Source organism: Convolutriloba macropyga, chromosome 8, assembly GCF_964194025.1.
Source record: "Convolutriloba macropyga chromosome 8, txConMacr16.3, whole genome shotgun sequence".
Taxonomy (NCBI): domain Eukaryota; kingdom Metazoa; phylum Xenacoelomorpha; order Acoela; family Convolutidae; genus Convolutriloba; species Convolutriloba macropyga.
The window spans coordinates 21,487,898-21,509,825 of record NC_134475.1 but is presented as its reverse complement, the minus strand read 5'-3'; the positions used below and the strand labels follow the sequence as shown (position 1 = coordinate 21,509,825).

Sequence of the window (21,928 nt, the reverse complement as noted above, 5' to 3'; positions counted from 1 at the left end):
CTCTTAAATTATTACTGAGACTAAAAGGTGAGATTAATGGGCATTCAACAATTGGAAATTCAAAATAGTTCATTATTAGTTTGAGCATCGAAACTGTTTTTCTAAAGATTTTTGTCACAGAAGGTTTTTGATTGTGACACACACCTTCAATGTAATTAGACAGCTTTGCGCATAGGCATAAAGCCTACAAGGGGAAAAATTGCCTGCAGCATGGCCCATAAGGTGGTCGGCGCAGTCAAAAGACTGATTTAATGATTTAATGACTGCTACAATTGTTTTATCCATTTTTGCGATCATTTTTTTTAAATACCACTTACCCCATTCTCTCCCAGAGACATCTGTTGATAATGTACCGTTTACATATCTGAATTCAATTAAAAATTTTTTTAAAAAAATTCTCAATACAAATTGTTAGAAATCTATATGACATAAAAAATAATGCAAAAAATCGATGTAACAAAAGTGTTTGAGGTTTTAAGTTCTGGTCTTCCAATTGATTGACGGTATTCTGGGAACCACGCTAATGTTCTATCCGTTCTATCCACCTCAAACGAACTCCAATGTTTGAAATTTTAGTAGATCTATTTCGGCAATTTGAATTTTACCCTGATGATATAAAAAGTGCTTGAAAATGTAAAGGTAAATATTTCGCTTAAAGTTTTGCCTGAAACTCATTTGTTTTGAGTTCAAGAAATTAAAAAATATATTTTCTAAAAATTAAAAATATTTATTCGAGCTCATCGTCATTGAATAACATCTTATATCAAAAAACGTTTTTTTATTTCTTGTTGTTTTTTCAAGCGACATGATTTTACAAAAACAATATTCAATTGAAAATTGAAAAAGAAAAATTTTTTATTGTATAATTATATTGCTTGAAAAAACAACAAAAAGTGAAAAAGGTTTCTTTGATTAAACTTTTTATTCGGTGATGATGAGCTCGCCAAAAATCTTTTTAGTCAGTACTTGAATATATATTGTTTAATTTCCTAAACTGAAAACAAATGGCTTCAGGCAACATTTTAAGCGAAGGTTGAAATTTTTGCTTTTCGTTTCTGTATCCAGATAATAATTGCTATTTCTATAAAAGTGGTTTCACAAAATTTTTCAAATAGGCAGACACAAAGACAGCTCTTCTTAATCTTTCTAAGAGGTGAAGAAATATTTGTAAAAACTAAACCTTCCATTTCTTTGAAGCAAAACACGCTATTGTAAAGTTGTAAAGTTGTAATTTCCATAGGTACGAATTGCTTGTCAAACTAAGATAAACATCAGTAGTTGTTTAAGTTAAAACATAAGAGGGATATCAAACTTTAAGAAGATAAGTCTTCTAAACTCTTCTTTTATATTTCATCCAAAACTAAAAGAAATTTGCTTTGATTAGGTTCTTTCGAAGGAAGTTTGAAGCAATTATTGTAAGCTTGTATGCATGCCGTCTTTAAATTCAAAATATTGCAGTGCAATTTCGTCTAGAAATAATATCCTTTTGATATCGCTTCACCTCCTTAGTCTGGATTTTTTCTCCAATAAACATTAGTCTGGATTTTTTTCTCCAATAAACATTTATCTATGCTACAGCTACCGTTCAATTAAATTGCGTCGCCTGTCGTTTGAGAGAAATTTGTGTCGTTTTTTGTTTTTAATATTTTAAAAAACGCATCATTTTGGATTGATTGCAACTATTAACGCTTTAAATTATTTTGTTCTAAGAGTTCTTTCTGAAAGACTTATTCTTATTCAAAAGACCATTGATGTACTGGCCGCTCGGTTCTAAAAAAATTATGGTCCTCTCAAATTCTATACTGGGCAAACGGAGGAACAATTCTAGCAACACTAAAGTTCGCATTAATATTATCCATTAAGAGTTTGCTCAATTTCGTTAAGAAAACGAATCAGCGTCGAATGGAACTTTTACGTAAGCTTTTTTGCTTCTTTCTTTCTGTTCAATTTTTCTTATGCTAAAATTTACTCAACCGAGTTTTCGTCTGACTCTTTTAACTTCTCTTCCTCAAGAGCATGAAAAACAAGTACAGTCGGGAAAGCATTTGTTTGAGCCTGTTACGCCTTACCGGTCTCCATGCATGCTATTTCATGTGTGAAGACTTCTCTTTGCATCCACCCCCCTTAACTTCCAACCATCTGTTGACCCCAGACCCCAGCCAATGTAATGCTGATATCCCTATTGAGAGCAACTTGCCCGATGGCAATCGGCTCTTAATAACAATTTTTAGCAATTTTTTTTTCGAAAATTGAAAAAAAAATTTTGCAAAAATTTTCCCTTATAAACAAATTTTAAACAACAAGCAGTTTGTTTGCGACCAATCAATCCAAAATTTCAAATTTTTTGACAACTTGGATATTTTTATCTCCTTGTCTTATCATGATTTCATTTGTTTGCCTTTTAAAATTATCGCAGCATATTTGATCGGTCTGATCGTAACAACTTATGGAATTAATCGATTATTGAAGACTCCTCTCACGGAAAATTCCTCTTCAAATCCATTTGTTTTCTTTTTCAAATGTTTTAATCCAATTTGTATCTTCTCGAAATAATCAAGTGGAACCAAATATTAATGCTCTCAAACTAAATTTGTAGCAATTATACTAGTGCTGTGGTCTTCCTTTTTAATTCATTTTTTGCATGACTGATTTTTTGTCTGACCCGTTTGACTTTTTGTCTGCGTAAACGGGGTAAACACATACAAGTAGCGCTTGGAGGACATCAAGTGGTCAAGAAGCTCTCTTGGATATTTACTTCGAACCGAACTGGTCTCTGAGTATGCGACTGACTGAAACTGTTTTTAAAGAAAAATTTTGCAATGTGAAGGATTTTGAAGGGCAATATTAAAAAATTTACCCCCCCAACCCACTAACTACCCCCCCCCCCCCGCTGTCCCCAACATTCCTCCCATCCGTCCTCCTCCAGCTGGAAATTTGAACCCCCATTGTCCAGCCCTCACAAGCCTACCCCCATTGTGGATGATTGTGTGGATGCGTCTGGTTATCAAAGGACACCTGCAACTAGGTGATAATAGATTATGGCCGTCTAGAAGGGTCGGTCTGATCGTAAAAATTTATGGTATGAATCAGTTTGATTATCGGTGATTCCTCTCACGGATCAAATGCAGTTCACTCTTTAATTCCATTTAATTTCTTTTTCAATGATTTTAATCAACTTTCTTATCAAAGTTGTTTCTTATCAAAGTAAGCAGGTAAAACTAATTATTAGACGTTCTCAAATGAAGTTTGTAGAAATTATATTAGTCTTTTGGACTTTTTTAATGCAAATTTTGCTTGACCGATTTTTTGTCTGGCCCGTTTGACATTTCGTCCTAAAAAATTGGATTGACAATTAGCGCTTGGATGACATTAAGTGGTCGAGTAGCTCTATTAGAGACCTACAATTTTGTGAAGGGTGGAGAATGGCAACCTTAAAAGTTTACTACCCCCCGCAAACTCCTCCTTCCACTGACCCCAATATTCCTCCCATTCATCCTCCTCCAACTGGCAAATTGAACCCCTTCATCCAGCTCTGCCAATCCTCCCCGACCCCCATTGCCTATCTCTACCAAGCCCCCCCCCCTCAAAGCTTGAACCCTCACTCGACTCAGTCCCCTTTCAATGTTAGCATTCTTTAGCCCCAGCTGGCTACAACCAAAGGCAGCCGCTTGCCGGTCGTTTGAGAACAATTCGGCTGACGCTAGTTGGTTATGTTTTACAAGTTGATGGAATATTAATAGGTCAATAATCCTATTAGGTATATTTGTAGGCGGGGCGTATCCGTTTTCATATATATTTTAAGTCAGGAGTTTGTTTTTTTATTGAAACATAGAGGTTCCTATGTGGAAAATCAACTCAGAGAGATGCCTAAGAAAACTCTAGTCAAGGAATTATAATAGTAGTTCATAAACGAAGGACAATTTTTGGTATCTTTTAGACAAAAACAACAAAAACCCTTACGTTTGTCATCGGTATCGCCTGTAAGTTCGATTTTGAAAGGTAATAAATGGTCGGTTTCGTTGATTTTAAAACGTAAGAAATCAGTGGTATGTTCGGTTTCTTAGATTCTGTATGTTCGGTTTTAAGCCTACGGAAACATCGTTGTGTTCGGTCTCAAACCAGAGGAAATCATATGAACGGGACTTATGTAGCGGCTTTCTCATGACCCTATTACTAAGAGACCAAGGTGTCTGAAGATTTCTTACGTTTCAAAAGGGAGTATACCGGATCCACGAAAACGAATATACCGAGAACTATCTTATGTTACAGACCCAACATACCGACGGTATCATACATTTGAAGCCAAACATACCGACAACTTCTTGCGTGGAAAGCCAAAAACACCGTGCATTTTACGTCGTATTTGATCCCTTTTCTTCAGTAGGACACTGCTTCAAGCCAAAACAAAGCTTGAAAGAATTTGAGCAATCGAGTTTTTTTTTACCTTAATCAGTCTGAACACTAATACGACTGTTAAAACTTTGCTTCAGCATAATTGCAAGATCATTTTTTCAACGTATTTGTCAGATCGTTTTTCAGTCTCTGGTTGCTAAAGCTTTAAGTTTTTGCCCAAATTAGGCAATACATTAAACTAGTCCGATATGAACTCTGAATATTTCACAATTCTTCACAATTTTCTCAAACTGTTTTATTAACTGTTGACAGTTTGATCTTTGATTTATCATTTTGATTGGTATCTATTGAGAGCTTCCGATCGGATTTCACAATGACGACTGCAAAAATGAACTTCTAAATTAGTCGGATAGCAATTTGAGTAACGAATACTGAAATGACAACTACTACAAGCTTGATGATCAGAAGTTCAGAAATTCGTCAGATGTTAGTCAGTGTAACTGCACTTCACAAAAGTTAATTAAACTTTTTGATCCTAAACAGCTTCAAAAGAAACAATTTGAGCTTTACACCGCGCTTTCATCTCTCAGCTAAGTTAATAGTGGTGTTACCTAGTGTATTGTATTACAAACTTAAACTTAATGCTTTATGACCATAGTAGCACCTTATAAGCGTTATTAGTTGTCATTTGGGCTTAGCGGTTGGTTAGGTTGAACTGAGAATGATACAATTGTGTAGTTTTTGCTCCTTTATCTGATGATTGGAGATCATTTTAAAAGCAGCCGGGTGATTAGTGAATGAATCAATTTGTCAAGTTCAAACTAGTGGAAAGTTTGTTCATAACAGCCCTTTGAAGGTGATAATAAAAGCGTGGTGGTGTATATAAATCTTGTGTTAGTGTTTAATTTGACGCTATACTGCGTCCGTCCCGATTCAGTGGAACTGATTAGTAATTTATCTCAGTTGAACTTGGGTTATGACAATTAAATTGCGGGAAAATTGTTCAAATTGCTATCCAAGTTTGGGCATTTTTAATCAATTTCGGCTCTTTTGTTGTGTTGTTTTGATCCAATTCCACTAGGGGAAATTTGTTGACCAATAATTCTTTCTCTGTTGGGTCGGGCTGCCGGGTTGGTTTGTGAAGTGTAGCCAGCTAGCTCCGGTTTAGCCTGGCTAAGTAAGCAGTTGGTTATTTGCTGGCTGGCAAAGGAGGGGAGATTACAGCGAATTACACTTAAAGTAGCGATCTGGGTTTGAGGCAATAAAAAGAACAAAGAAAAACACTAGAAGGATCGTTTTTATCAATTTCCAAATCTAGTTTCCGCTAATGCTCTGGCAGAATTAGTCTAAGTATCGTCTGGTCACCAAACAGCACAACACTCGGCACCACTCTTAACAACTCTTAACCCCATAGTAATTGCGGGAGGGGCGGGCAGGGGGATCTAAAGGGGCAGTGAGGTGAGGGAAAGAAGTTTTCGCGACCGCTGACTTCAGACAATTTTCAAAAAACTTCAGATCAGCTTTAGAAGCTATTAAGTTGGAAATTCTGAACTAAGATTGGCTGAAAGTAGTGTTGACGCTAACTGGCTCTTAACTAGGCACGGGTCTATCATGACTACTCGGGTTGTTTTGTTGGATCGACGGGTAATATTAGATTGTTATAAATTGGTTTATGTGACTATATGGCAGGCATGCAGAGGCCGTGCAGTGCGTGCGCTATGGCTGACGGAGGTAGGTTTGGGGGAGAGAGAACTAAGGGAGAGAGAGGGAGATAGGAACGAGATTTAGGAGCTACAAAAAGACGGATTAAAACCCTCGCGCAATTTTCTGTTCACACCCTTAACAGGGCCCACTTTTTATGACCGTCGGCCCTTAATATCCCCCACTTTGATTGTGGCCACAAGACTTGCGCCAGTTGAAATTCATAAATCGGAATTTACAATGCCAAAATAAGGCTAATTGCCTGTCTACCGTGTATTCACTCAGATGACAAATGTTTTGAAAAGTTGTAATTTATCCAAAAATAAATAAAAACACCACCCAGTTCAGACCAACCCAAGCCCATTTTCAAATCACAACTAAAAATTAACAGCAGTAAGCGAACAACTCACATTAAGTGCAAAAAGAGAACTCGCAAATCTCAAGCCTTATCAATAAAATCAATCAACTTCAAAATCACAAAATTCTTATCAAAATTCTGCAAAATGTTACTTTTGTGCTGCTATAGTTTACTATTATTCGTCAATTCTCGAGATGTATTTGCTGAATTCGACACAACCGAAGATTACACTCGCTTTGACACAGATAACATGCCCAAAATCCGGGAGTTTTTCGGCGAGTTGGGTCAAATGGATTCTGAAACCTTTAGTACTATGATGCTGGACCTGATCCGGACCTTAATTGAGACTTGCGTTGCCAATACCGAGTACAGCTACTGGGTTTGCAATGACGTTGACATGTACGGAACCCTGTTGAACCCGGACGGGTATGTCTTTGCGAACCAAACCCAATTCCCAGATCGTGACATTGAGGTTGCAAGTACGAAAGAGGGTGCATATATCCAGAGTTTGCTGGGCGCTTTTTTGACCCAGAAGTTGCACTTTTACAGGCTGAGGTACCAGAATGTATGTCACGTTGATGGACCAATAGTTCCTGCAGGTAGGTTTTCAAAGAAGGGGGTTTCAAATCGCAAAAAAGACCCGCTTTCAAAGTTCTTCTCTTTTTTCTTGCAGGTTTTTAGCCTCCTATGGCATTAAAAGTTTATATCATAATAACTCCAGTCGATATCTAGCATATTTGGAAATTATTCGAAAAGATTTCCGCAAGATTTTAAATGGACAGTTCGACTCTTTATAGACATTTTCTTTTTTACGAGGACCTTTTATTCTATGAGGCAACAAATTAAATCAAATTGATTCGAAATTGTCCGTTCTTAAAAGTTCTCAGGAATTAAATATGAATTTTTTTTAGCGCCTCAGTTGTATCAAACTGTTATAGTCCAGACGTTTATGCCGTTTTTCACAATTTTCTTCTTCAAAATGTGAGCAGAATTATTAGATTTTTGTGTTATGTTTCTTGGCACAGAAACATTACTCTATCAATCATGCAAACATTAATCATTCAATATGAGGGTTTCTTTCTAATTAGAATAAGACGGGTGTTATTTTTCGCATTTTTTTTCTAAATTTTCTCAAATTTTTTCTCTAGAACCCGAGTTGGCCGCAAAGCAGGTCTTTTTTGCGAAGACAGAGCTGAGTTATGGACCTCATAACATAACCACCACAATCACCTCACATCTGTTCATCACACAATGTCTTTTAACATTAATTCAGTTTGCTTACTCTGATTTGCAGTTGTTTTAAAATGATATACTCCATTTACTTTAAGTATTTGGCTATGGTTACAAAATAGAAACGAGATTTAATTTTTCTGAAATGTACTGTTGTTGAGTTTTCACGCGTGAATGCAATTTTGATTACAGCGTCACCAGGTATGGGTTTTTGTTTTCAAGCACAGTCTGATTATATGCATGCTAACTTTAACTTTTTTCTAAGAAACATTAAGTCATGATTATCCGTCGCATTTTGATGATGAAGGTTTTAAGAGCAAAAACCATGCGATGCGTTATTTAATAGCATCTTGATCCTTTCCTTAATTTATATAAACAATAGCAAAACTCAAAGATGAACATTTGGATAGTTTCTTCGCAAATGGTTTTGTAAAATCACCCATTTGAAAAAAAAATAATTAGCATTCCAAGAAATAGTACTAGTAAAATAGCAAAAAATGGTAATTTATTCATTGATAATACATTGTTCAACCAACAAGCAGAGTTTTAAGACGCTATATGTCTCAAAGCAATCTGGTTATCTTATAAAATTTTCGCAATAAGTTTCAGCATTCGGTTTGGTAGTGTAGGCGCAATTTATATCTGAATCCAGTAAAAATTAAATTTTATTGGGTACAGAAGATCTCCTAATCTGATAATTTGCTTCAAAGTAATAATGAACTTGATTTATCAGATAAAAATATTTTCATATGGCCCGATCATTTCTTCAACTACTATTTCAATTTTTTTGTTCTATTGTTGATACGGTTTAAACGCTGACATCTAGTTTAGACAGATTTTTTTTAAAAAAAACTGAGGAACTTGAAATTTTTTCAACAATAAAAAAGCGTATATTTTATTTCTAATCGAATCAAATTATCACTTTGACAAGAGAACAGTTAGCTGCAATACATAAAAGTTTTTTTAAAAAAATATTTAACATTGAACGGATTGAACAAAACAAGTTATAAGTAATACAGTCGGAAAAATTATTGAATAGTTCATTCAGTCAATAATGGCTGGAATCGTTTTAGTAATTGACCCAACTTAGTTGGTTCATATTGTTTCTGCCCACAAGCGTACGATTTTAGAAGGCATCGGTATCAACTTCCTAGTTTCGAAGAGTTGTCTTCAAAATTTTCAGTGATATTATCTGAACGTAACCGATATTTTATATACAGAAAACTCCATAATAACCCATCCACACCTCTATTTTTTTATTGTCTAAGATTTGATCCGACAAAGTTTTTTTATCATCAGTTATCAGATAATACATTACCCGACAATGATTGTGTAACTGTTTTTTTTTTTACATTTTATTTATTTGTTTTCAGGTTTTACTCAATGAAAACCCTCGCAAAATATGACATTTTTTTGAATAACAAAATGATCGTCAGATGTTAAACTTGGAATCGTCCAGATGGACTAAAGTACGTTTAGCATCGAAGTATTTCAAAATATTGAATGACCAAAGGTATTGTTTTTATAAATAGTCTGTTTAATTTTTTATTAATTTTTTAAAGATCTTAGAAGGTTATCTGGGCCACAAGATATTGTCTGAACAGATTTTATTTGATATACAATTTTTTGAAACAATTAAATTAGAAAATAACCAAAAACTTAAAGATACTTGAATCATTCATTAATATTACTTTGAATATGAAATCAAATCAAAAATTTAATTAAAATCATGAATTTTCCCCTCATTAGATAAAGAAGATCAAGAAACAACCAAGGTTGCTATTTAAAGGGCTGCGCATGTGCAAACGAAGTCAAAAATTTTAAATTTATACTCTTTTCGTTTCTTGCTGACTGAAGATATTCGGGTAATTCATTCTGATTATGCACACATATTGGCGAACAACCCAGTTAATACCATTTCTTGTTTTAACCTTTTACCTGACTTCAAAATGTTTTGTTCGAGGATTCTGTTTTACTCCCAAAAATCTGTGGCATTTTCAAAATAAGTATGTTGATTTATGTCACGAAGGTATTTCGCGAAGGTAATGACAAATTAGATATCAATTGTTCAGCGGGGAACAATTTTTTAGGTATTAGAAGTCATCTAGTCCTGTCTTTTTCATCCCGAGGAGCACAATTTCTGATATGCTTTTATAACATCTTATATGCACAAATATATCATAAGATTTTATACAAAAATAATTCGTAAAACTGAATTGTTACCTTTAATGATCTGATACGAACTTTACACAATGAAAATTCAACGTAGCCAGAGTTTTTATAATTTTTATTGCGTAGGAACTGATAAATTCTTACGTGTTATAAATTTTGATAAGAAGTCCTATGAGTTCTGACACGATGAAAGTTCTGGAAGCATTGGGGCAAGGAAATAATTAAACTTCGAGCTGGGCTACCAATTTTCCATTTTTCCCCGCTTCGTTCGCAATTTGTGTATCTTGGTTTTTGTATCTTATGGAAAAATAGTAATTTCAGGTCATTTGTCAAAGTGTCCAAGTATTGGGCCGTTTTCTTCGAAGTTGTGCAAAGTTTTCGCTTTGAAATTAGCTGCTTTGATTATAGTGAGAGGCTCCTATTCTTTGCATGATGCCGCTTTCATGCACATTAAAAACAGGTCAAGATTTTCCCCGCTTAAGTGCACTGCACAATAACAAAGTTAAAGTTTAACAACAATTTTCAGCACAAAAACCTTTTCCTTTTCAACTGAAAAAAAATTACACGTCAGCTTTATTCCGTTAAATTTAAAATTTCGTCCCAAACTAAGCTGCATAAAACGCCGTTTGAGGTTTAAAATGTGATTTGGTCGTTTATTTGTTTACTTGTTTGATTTGATTGTTTGTTGTTGTTTACAGAAGACCAGGTAGCCTTGCATGGCTGTGTGAAAGATGACATCACAAAAGTGTCAGAGATGTTTCGAGTATTTCTTCGCAAGTATAAAAAGGCCAACCCGAAGACTGCAGATCTTCTGCAGCACAATCTGGTAGCTGGACACAAACTCTTTCTCGAAATACTCGAGGACCCTAATGGTAAGAATTGAAGCGATCTGACAAACTCGCCTTGAAGCAGGCAATGTATAAAAACAATCATCATTTCTCCCAATTTCTAAGTTTTTCCCTAGTCGAGCTCCGACACTTATCTTGTTAGAATCTTGCATATTTGATGGTTATCTTGGCAATCCTGCGAGATGGTCAGAAATAATGCAAAAATTTTGCAAGATTTTGCTACTTGGCCGTCGGCTATAGACTGGAGTTGCGTTACGTGCTTTGCAAACTGTTATTTGCCTCAACTAAACTTTGATTACATTAAATATCCTCAACCGTTTTCAACTCCTCAAATTAAAATTAATTTGAATGATAGGAAAAGTCAATTTGAGAGTGAGACAAAAAAAATCACGTTTCACCAAAATAATTATTCACGCATATCAGCATTAAAACTCTATGCACTAAGAAAGAATGTAAAATTATACACGCAACTCAAACAAAAAATGGTTTAATGAAAGAACGCAAGTTGATTTGAACTGAGCGTGACGCCATATAGTCGCAACAAAAACATTGAAGATAAAACCAATTAAATAACTCGAGAAGTCCTGAATTACAACTCAAAGATACAGAAAATCTTGTGAGCTGACCATCAACAGTTTTACAAACATTAGTCTTTGATTGTCAGCAGACAAATGACACCACAAACACAAAACAATCAGAACAATTTACTATTTTGAAAAAGAAGAAAAGTTATCCCCCATTATTTTAACTTGGAGGGCAATAAAACACATGAATAGATAATGACATCTTTTTACGCTTCATATAATTTAACTATAAAATACACATAAGATCCTTTATTAATTTCACTGCGCGCAAAGAGACCGATATATTAACAAACGAAAGAATTAAAAAAAAATCACATCGAATGTTTGGAAAAAAGTGGTTTAAGCATGGAAATTATTAACTACAAAAAACACTGAATTAATCAAGTTCTGTTGCAAGAGAAGGCTGATGCAATCTATTAACCATTAAAACAATTGAAACAAAGCAAAAAACAATAGCAAAACAGAATGAAGGGCAAGACTTCAAAAAAGCAGTTTGCTAAGGTTTGAAGACAGTTGAGTTTCACAGAAACATTGTCAAAGTCGTAAAAATCAATAATAATAAACTGAATTTGTTAAATAGGTCGTATTTTGCGTTATTAAAAACCACAGAAGAACCTCCATTACTGAGAAAATAAAATATGCCGAGACAACAAAAACGCAATAATTTTTGAGATTTCAAAATTATTTTATGGAAAATACACATTGTCAAAAATATAAGTTATCAACTGCAATTATTATATAGATTTAGTTGTGTCCGATTAGAAAGTAAGATGGATCTGTCATTTAAGCCATAATATGAGAAGTCAACAAAAATAAAAACAAATAGTTGCCCAAAACAGTAAATGAACTACCGTATTTAATGGAAATAATGATCTCCGTGGCGAAAAAAAAAATCCATTAACCGACCGATTGAGGAAAGCAAAAGAATTCGCTCTCCAGATTCGAATCAAAAATTCCCTCTCCAATATCGCTTTTACAGCTAATTATGAACTCTCCGCCAGAACAAAAACTGAAAACTTCACTGAAACCCTCCAGGGACACAACCCTAATTGCATTTCCTGCTAAGAGTGTTATCAAGACCCGCACTGTAAGTCAGTTTGACGACAAAAGTATAGTTTTCGTACAATATTTTTATGACCATTTTATCATTAGCAAGAGAAGGCTGATGCAATCTATTAACCATTAAAACAATTGAAACGATAGCCAAAAACAATGTAGGGCAAAACTTAAAAAAGCAGTTTGCTAAGGTTTGAAGACAGTTGAGTTTTACAGAAACATTGTCAAAGTCGTAAAAATCAATAATAATAAGCAAATCAGTACTCGAACATCGAAAAACTTTTTTTTGGAAACAGTAGGAAACTTTTAATGTTTTACTTCTTTATGTTTATTGTAAATTTCTATGTTAATTTGGTTGCGTAATTCTCAATTTCTGCTCGCAGTGTACACTTTAAATGAGCTATATTGCAGAAACTTAGCCTTTAAATTTTGTACGGCCATAGTCACTGAAATTAACGTGCTTTTTGACATTTATCTGTAAGCTAGTTCATAAATTATGTTTCATAATACATTAGTATTTCTTGGTGCAAAGAATATGATGTTCTTATGCCCGGCTACAATTTGTATATCAAAGGATTTACCATTATACAACTTGTATTGGGAAACTCATGTCCCTCATTAAGCTCACTTTAACCAGAAAATGCTGATACAAAATTTTTTAAAACTATATTGGTGTATTGTTTTCAAAATTGAGGCTGTTTTTATTGCTCAAATAAATTTTGCAGAATCAAATTGGTCCTGTTGTCGTTTTGAATGCTATTTTCAGATTGATCAACTTTCATCTCACCATTTGTTCTCAAAAAAGGGATAAACAGCTAAAACCCGGAAGGCATTAGTTTCTCTTAGAGCCTTATGCATTACTATTCAGAGAAAATGCTGTTTATCAATACTGTTTTTAGAGGACAATTTCATGATGTGAAGGGCAGTTGTAACACTCTCTCCATCCACCTTCCTCCACTTGGAGATTTTTACCCCCCTCTCGTTGAGCCCTGCTAACCCTGCCCCCATCGCTTCATCCCTATCCCTCCATGACTCAACCACTCATCTATCGCCCCCAACTCTGTTCTCCCTCCCTAAATGCTAGCATCCATTAGCCTCAGCTAGCCACTACCGAAACCAACTGCTCGCTTCTCGTTTGAGCGATTCACGCGACGTTATCCGGTTATGTTTTGATTGTAAATTCAGTTAATTCAGATCTAATCTGATCTGAGACCTAAATGAGAGCAAGTATAACGCCAATCGATCTTTTGATTCATTCGAGGAGTTGAGTAATTTGTTTGAATCGTTCGAAGCCTTTTTGAAATAAGAAATAGGGGATGTCATTTTTTTAAATCGTCTTTCAGGATAACGCTTTTTTTCGACAGCTCAGTCCATGTTTGAATGATTGAAAAGATTTATATTTTTTGTACATATGACTTTGAATATTCATTGTTGATAAATTGCAGAAAGAACAGATAAAAACAAATTTAAATCCAAAATTGTTTTCTTTCTTTTTAAATGTGCTTTTAAAAACCTTTTAAAAAAAGTGAAAATAAAACAAAAGGATTTTGAAGGGCAAACTCAAACTCTTCTAACATATATTCCAAATTTTAGTTTAGAATGTATTTTTATTTGATAAGACAAACTGCGTTATCAGCCCGTTTCCTAATTTACGCGCTTTCCTTTCTTTTTTATTTATTTTTGTCTGAGCCTGATCACTGTATGGTATTTCAAGTCAGGGCGACTAATTGTCCTCAATTTGAATCAGTCTAGTTACAAGTCTTGGATCAGTATTTTATCAGAGCGCAGCCCGTGTCGAAAAATTTGCATTTTCACTTGTTAGAAAGCGTCGTTTTGCATCATTTTCCAAAAACAAAAATGATCAAAGCCCTTACATGGCATTTATTAAACACCTAATTTCGATGGTACAAAAATTAAGTATTCTGGCTCAATAATTTCACACTAAAAAGTCGGATACCTATCATCACCTTTCAGTCCTTTACAGCTCTTAGCTGATAATAATCATATAAATTCCTAAATTTAAATGGTTTTGTTTTTTTTTAATGTTTTTCGAAGTATCTCTGTATGCGTTTTTTTTTGCTTTTCATTTGAAAATCAAAATACATTATGCACTATTTTGCAATCGTGTGATTGTTTGAAAAAGTTAGTGGCTCAATGGTCGCGCATTATGCGATGTAAGAAACGACAAAAAAGGATAAAAAAACGATCCAAAAAATCGATTTCTTACGAAAATAAACGACGTAAGAAACGAAAAAAGCGACAAAAAAAACTATAATTTCTTACACGTAAAAGACGACAAAAACGACGAGAACGAAGAGAACGACAAAAAACGCCAAATAACGACGATTTCTCACAGTAATATTGTCGTTTTTTTTCCGTCGTTGGCCTCAACACAGGAGATCATGTCACTTTTTAGTTTTGACACGTCTTGGCAAGTGATCATTAAAAAACTTGATCATAGTTGCTGAGACTTTGACAAACAAATTGAACTCTTTTGGCATAACTGGGGTTCTAGCATTCAAGACTTGTGCCAAAGTATGCTCCAGAAATTTCCAATGAAAATTAATGTTTGTTTCAGAGACGCCGTGTCTGTGTGTCGTGAATGACAAATGTCCCTCTCTGACCTTGAGCTGCTACAATCACAACATACACCGAGACCTGTATGCAGACGTGGGAAGTAGACTACACCACTGGACACAAGATGCCAAACTGGCCATTCCGGATGAGTCCATCAGAAAGAGACTATACACAAAGTATTAATCATTCACACACATACGCACACTATATCACTATAAGCTTAACGGGTCGCCACTTAGGGTTCGCCACAAACGTATATTCCATGCAAGAATATGCTGTCGTACAATTGATTATGTATTTCCTAGCACGATCATTGCATGAGCAAAGAATGTGAACGTTTGTTCCACTGCTCACCTGAGGAGGCCCTCGCAAAAACAGATTTACTGTACAGTAATATGAAATTAGTGTTCTTAATATACTTTGTGAGACTCAATATACTTTGTGAGACCTAGTTCATGAACTAGTGTTTTCATCGTTATATTAGCCTGAATTATACTCGTTACATCAACGGAATTCCACTTGTTGAGTTAACAGGGCATATCTAGCTGAAGCCTCTTAGCCAAAGTTCTGAATGTTATTACATGTCCTTTATTTAAGGAATCCGTCATCTGACAAGCCGGAGCGCATTGGGTACAAGAAGTTGGCATACATGAAAGACTATGAGAGACAGTGCAAGACAGTAGAAGCCAGAAAGTGTGTCCGGTCCAAGTCATACGAGATATGCAATCTACAGTTCACGTTAGAACTTATTTCAGTGCCGTCAAGTTTTAACTCTAAATATTAGCTGCATTAGTTATCAGTGGAAACAGATTTGCGCAATAATTGTGAAGTAAAAATATGTCACCCCAGGCCGCAAAAAACACAAATCAAGAAAAACAGGTTGATAGTTGATATAAGAAAAGAAAGAACCCAAGTTAATTGGAGTGCGCGTCAATGATTGGATGATAAAAACGCACAAGGGGATAAAATGTTATTTTATTGTGACAAGGTCACTCGTCAAAGTCTGCCTAATGTCTGATCATTGACAAGGTAGCGACCTAAGTTTTTTAACAACATTAAGGCACTGTTATGATTTGCTCACTAAAGGAAGTCGCTCATAGCAGCGCTAAAATGCTCTGCCAACTGAGAAAAGAATATGAACGTTTATTGTAATGCTCACCTGAGAAGGCCCTTGCAGAAGAAAAGGTTTACTATACTGTGATATGATATTAGTGTTTCTCACATACGGCGAAAGGTTAATAAATATTTGCAAGGACTGAAAAAATAAAGAAAAAACGCATTAAAAATGTTATTGTTCGACCCCTCTTGAGGGTGGAGAGGAACTATATACTCAAATGGACTTTTTTGTTCAGTCAATTTTGACCGACTGAAATATTCATCGCAGAGGGCTGCGGGGGGTACCATTACCCATCCAGCATAAAATATATAATTAAAACTTTTTGAATTTCGTTTTTTTCCAGGGAGTTATCGAGGGCTAAAGTTTTGTGAATATATGATTAATTTTTGTTGTTTTTGCACGCATTTTCCTTATAACTGATTAATTATTTGGCAATTTTGCGTCAATTGATTTTGATATTGGCTTTTCTTTAGCATTATTACATGTTCCTAATGGACCAACAACAATGAGAAAGGTAGTTTTAGTCTAACCACTGTCTTTTACAGTCCAAGAAAAATTCAGAGCCACTGGATTCCGAAAGAGTTTCATAAAAACCTATCTAGTCTTTTGGTCGAAAACTTATGGTCATTTTGACTTTAAAAGAACTTATTTGCAAAATAAACAATGAACAATAAGAAAAATAAAGAAATGTCGAAATTGGCGCCATAAGAAGCTCCAAATTATTGTATCTAGTGAAAGCTTATGGTTGTTTTGACTTATAAAAATATTTGATTTAAATAAATATTGGATTATTGAATTTGCCTCTATTTTTTGATTTGGTCAACTTGCAGCTTAAAAAAGAATACTTCTTTTTTATACTGAATTAATTTTAAACATTTATGGCTGTTTTACGGCTTAAGTTATGTTTTCTTGCCGTGATACTACTAAATTTCACATTTTTATTCATGGCTAATATTTGTTTTGATAGGTCAGCTCATTAACAGGCACATCTTTTCAGGAAAAAATTAGAGGCTGATCAGATACCAAATCTATAAATTACAACTTTTTAGAAGAGAAATGAAATGAAAAAAACTTTTATAAGTAAGATATTTTATAACGAGTTAAAATGAACTTGAAACCTAAGTTCACTAAGCGTTAGAAGTAGTTTTTTAAGAACTTTTTAACAGCATTAATTCAAATAGGCAGAAATGGATTACTTCTCAATACAGAACATGACACAACGTTTGCGAAACTTATAAAGTGACCATAACAAAGCAAAAGCTGAAAACACCAGTTTGTTTTTTCTACTAGTGAATCAGTCACCAAAATGAAATAAAACTAATTAAGAGCTCTCCTATTATAATGCCAATTATAATGCAAGTTGCATCTAGAGTCCAATGGCAAACTTTTTAGCTTTTTAGAGTACTTTTAGAAATAAGAAAAAAACACCTACCAGAATTATATACACTCACTCACAAGCACACGCACAGACACACACAGATATATATATATATATATATATATATATATATATGCTAATAAATATATTATATATATATATATATATATATATATATATTTATGAATATATATATATATATATATATATATATATATATATATATATATATATATATATATATATATATATATATATATATAAATATATATAAAGATATATATTAATATATATATATATATATAATATTTATATATATACATATAAAAAACAATAAACAGCGTTACCATTTGAGTTGCCTCTTGGGTTGGATATCTATTTTTGGTTTTTATTCATTCTCGACGCAATATCAACCAAATAAAAACGAAAATTAAGGACGGTTTTCGTAATATATTCAGGACCAGCTTAGTCGTTCTGATAATTTTTGTTTTAAAAAAGACAGTGGGTAATTCATAAGGTAAAAGAAATTAATTGTTCAGTAAAATAAATCAACAAAAAAAGAATTTTTTCCACAGCAGAGAAAATATGATGAGAAAGAGAAAATGTTTATTGTTTTTCTGTTATTATAAAAACCTTTTTTATGTTATCATCTGTTGCAGTTTTTGTTCCAATGAAAAACATGCTCCATGGAACTTGTCAAAATTTTTGGAGGCAAGAAACCTCTTGAATGAGTTTAACTTGAATCAATTAGTGAACAAGTCATATTTTTGTGTATATCATTCAAAAATTGTGATTTCAATTTTTAGTTTGTTTAGTAACGTTGCTGTACAGCCAGTCTCAAAACAGATCCACAAAATTCAACCCGAGTTAATTTCGAAAAACTATATAATGAATAAATTCTCCAACAAGCTGCAAAATTTGGAGTTTATAGACACGAATTTGATGAAAAACTATTGCAGGAAGAATTAAAAATATGCGTTGACAAATGATGTTCCAACTCTATAAATTAAAAAACTGATTAAAAATTTTAGAAAGATCATTTCTGCAGTATCATTTTTTCTGCCAAATTTATATTCAAACAGTTCTTGATTGTTCTTCATTTTTGTAGACAGTAAATTTTCAAAAATTTGCTGAATTGAAAGCTGGAATTATTTATCTTCTGGAAAAACCGGCGGCAAGCAAGTAATATTTTGTAATTGTGACGTTTTGATTTAATTTGTTTTAAATTTGGTGACATTTGGCGAAATTCAATTTTACATTAATGAAACCTGATAACCACTCAAAACCGCTATTAGGGTATAGATGTTGATGATTTGAAACATATTTATGCAGTTTGAGGAAATAAGTTCACTCAAAAAATGCCTCCAAGAAAAATATATCTCCGACTTTTCTCTTTCTCTACTTTATTCGAAAAAAAACCTGATCTGATCAACAAAAAAATATACAGTTTTGAGGTAGTACTTTGCCAAGTTTTTTGAATAAATGTCCTAACTTAACTCTTGGATAATTTTGAAGGATTGGAACAATTATAAGCCATGTAAAACAGAATTATGTACAAAAGATTTCCAGGTAACGAGAACCAAAAAATTAGACTGAGGGTCAATGCAATCTATGTATTTATGGTGTTTTGATAGCAGTTCGGCAAAGACAGGTTCTTTGTTTAGTATTGCTCTCCAACAATGTTTCAAGCAATTTCTCTGATCCTGTGTATCTAATTTGTGGAAATTTACTACTAAAACTTGAACGAAAAATGAGCCAATGGCGTTCTATAACAACCTCGCATAACGTCATTTGAGGGTCTTCAGTTGTCTTTTTTATATGCGTTAGTTCCGAATTTCAAAAGAAATTTTTTTCAAAATGTTAAATTTGACAATTAACTTGATTCATCACTTCATTGAATCACACTTCATCGGTCTTTTTAATTTTTTTACATGAAAAATGTATGTTTTTAATCTCCTCACTTTGGTCAGGTAAAATTAAAATGGTAGAGCTCCACATTAATAAGGCTCACTTTTGCTGCAAGCGCTTCAACGGCTCATCACAAAAGGACCAATCTGGGGCGTAAAAAACCCGCAGACGTTTACTTATTTTTGGTTTCATAGAACAGCATCATATTTGCGCGGGCAAAAGTTGAAACTGAAATTTTCAGGGACAAGACGGAATGGTACCAACGATATCTGAAGAAAAGTTGTTCCCACTTGTGCAGTGAGTGCTCTTTGGGGGTTATTGATGCAACGAGGGAATACGTGAACAGCACACCACACTCCCACACACATTGGTGCCCGGGGGGAACACCCGCAAAGTACTTCAAGTGCTCATCAGACGGTGACATGCGACCAGTGGTGGAACGACTGCGAAGAAATAGCTGGCCTACCGATTAATCCATCTACAATTCTATTCAGCATTATTTACTACTTCTATTCATGCGTCTGAGTACTTGAGCACGCGACCCCGAGAAAATAGGAAATACATGTTTTCTTACGCAGAGCTATATCATTGCGCAATCGCGAAAGGAGCGATACTGAAATTTAATGAAAACTTGTTTCTTATCTTCTGATGGAGCAATGATATTGCTTAAAACTGTAATTGCTATCAGCCTTAATTGACTCTTGCCCCGAAACAGAGCAATATTTTTGATTCTTTTATCATCACTACACGAACAGCCGTGAAGTATGATTAAACACCATAAATTCCTAGAAAAATAGCAAAAATATTGCTTACTGCTGTGTTATTTCGTTTTTGTATTAAGTTTTGAGATGAAGATGGAAGTAGAATGAGAGTATAATTTTCGATTAGATTTGAAACTAAATGATTTTTATCATGAACATAGCTTTAAACTTGTGCCAATACGTTACATACAGTTTGACAGAATGTTTGCAATTGCTAAATTGATAAAACTTATCTTTTGTAAATCTCTTTTGTTGAGTTGAGAAAAATAGTCAAATTAATGAACAGTCTGGTGTCAAATTGCGACTATAATTTTGGCCAAAAAATGGAAGAAGAAGGAACGGCACCCACGATTGAATTGATAAAGGTTAAAACCCTTTTATGTTGAAATGATTAGATTTAAAAAAAACTCTCACCTTTAAAATACATATTTCACATGCTGCCCACTCCTTTACAACACTTAAATGTATTGCGGCAAAGCAAATTCTATAAGATATTTCGCACATTATTAAACATTTTAGGCTCTAAAATCTTCAATTATCAAAGTAAGAAACCTATTGGGAGTGTTTTTTTAATCTTTATAGTTCATTCGGCTTCGCTTTATCTAATTTGCAAGAAAACCAAGCTTTTTTCACATAATTGAACTTGCAACCCCTTGTCCTATGAAAAATATATTAAAAAAAGTTCTCGAAACAGTCAAGCAGAATTCAAGTCACTTGAATCAGATTTACCTCAGTAAAACAAGCAACCCGCAACTATGTCTGCTGAAAAACAAGAGTTTTTTTTGCAAATATCAGTAGAGAAAAAATCCGTTTAATTGTTTTCCAATATTTCTTTTGAAACAATTATTGTAAACATGTGTGTCTTTTTATGCAAAACTGTTGCTTGACCGTTTTGTTTTTATCGATTTCACTTTTCAGTTGAATTTATCACGCCTAACTTCTTGCCTGACCTAAATTGCTCTTATTCAGAAATAAAGTCTGGCTAAAACCAAAACAAAATGGATTGCAAACTGAGCTTTTACAATGCACTCATAGCTTAGTGGTTAAAACGTCAGTCCACCACGTCACAATGTGGGGTTTTGGAACCCTTCTGCGTCATAAGTTCTTCTCTCATAAAATTTATCTAAACTATTGCCCCTTTGAATTAATTTGCCCCGACTGTCGTTCGATAAAAATTTGTCCAAAGTTAATTGGCATAGGATTTCGAACAATAAATTTGTAAGCTTTCTCTGTCTTGCTATTTTTTTACTTTGAAATAAATAGTTCAGCCTACAAAAGAATTGAGTAAAATCATTGCTGACAGTATTTCAAATTTTTAATATAACGTGTTTCTGTACAGAGACAAAATGGATTAATGAATTTAGAAAAATGAATTTCAAATCATTAATCATGAATCCCAATGCATCAATCAATTTTTGAAGATATTCAATCCGATTTCTTTTTTAGGATCTAACACTCCACTCTCCTCCTATTTCACGTTCTTGCATATATTTTATTCAACTCGAAAAGCAATCCTGCTAGCGTAGTCGTTTTCAAGTTTAAACGTATTATCAACAGTAAATATATCCAAGTTGCAATTTATATAATTTTCAAGGAAATGTGCGTTGTCTTTATGTAAAAATGTAAATTTTTCGACTAAAACTATATGTTAAATACCACTTACATGCCAATCTATTTGATTTAATTCCTTTAATTCACGTAGTTTCATTTGAAAAGTTAAATCATAAAGATAATTCACAATTGGATGTGCGTTTTTTTGGCTAAATTTATGAGGTAGGTAGTCCTACTTTCAGTTGACTGGAATATTTTGATGCCGCTTTTTCAAAAATTTTAATAATCTTCGCCTATAACTTTTCTTTAAACTTGTTCATCTTACACATGGTAT

At 33.8% G+C, this 21,928-nt stretch overlaps 1 protein-coding gene across 1 annotated transcript; it reads left to right on the top strand.

Annotated features, from left to right (window-relative positions):
* The first annotated feature begins 6,217 nt into the window (after positions 1–6,217).
* On the top strand, positions 6,218–20,286 carry LOC142344002 (uncharacterized). The gene is made up of 5 exons (XM_075395439.1): positions 6,218–7,011; positions 10,513–10,686; positions 14,881–15,055; positions 15,477–15,617; positions 19,524–20,286. Exons 1-5 carry the CDS (start codon positions 6,558–6,560, stop codon positions 19,753–19,755), a joined length of 1,176 nt encoding a protein of 391 aa, XP_075251554.1. The 5' UTR covers positions 6,218–6,557; the 3' UTR covers positions 19,756–20,286.
* Positions 20,287–21,928: the final 1,642 nt, after the last annotated feature.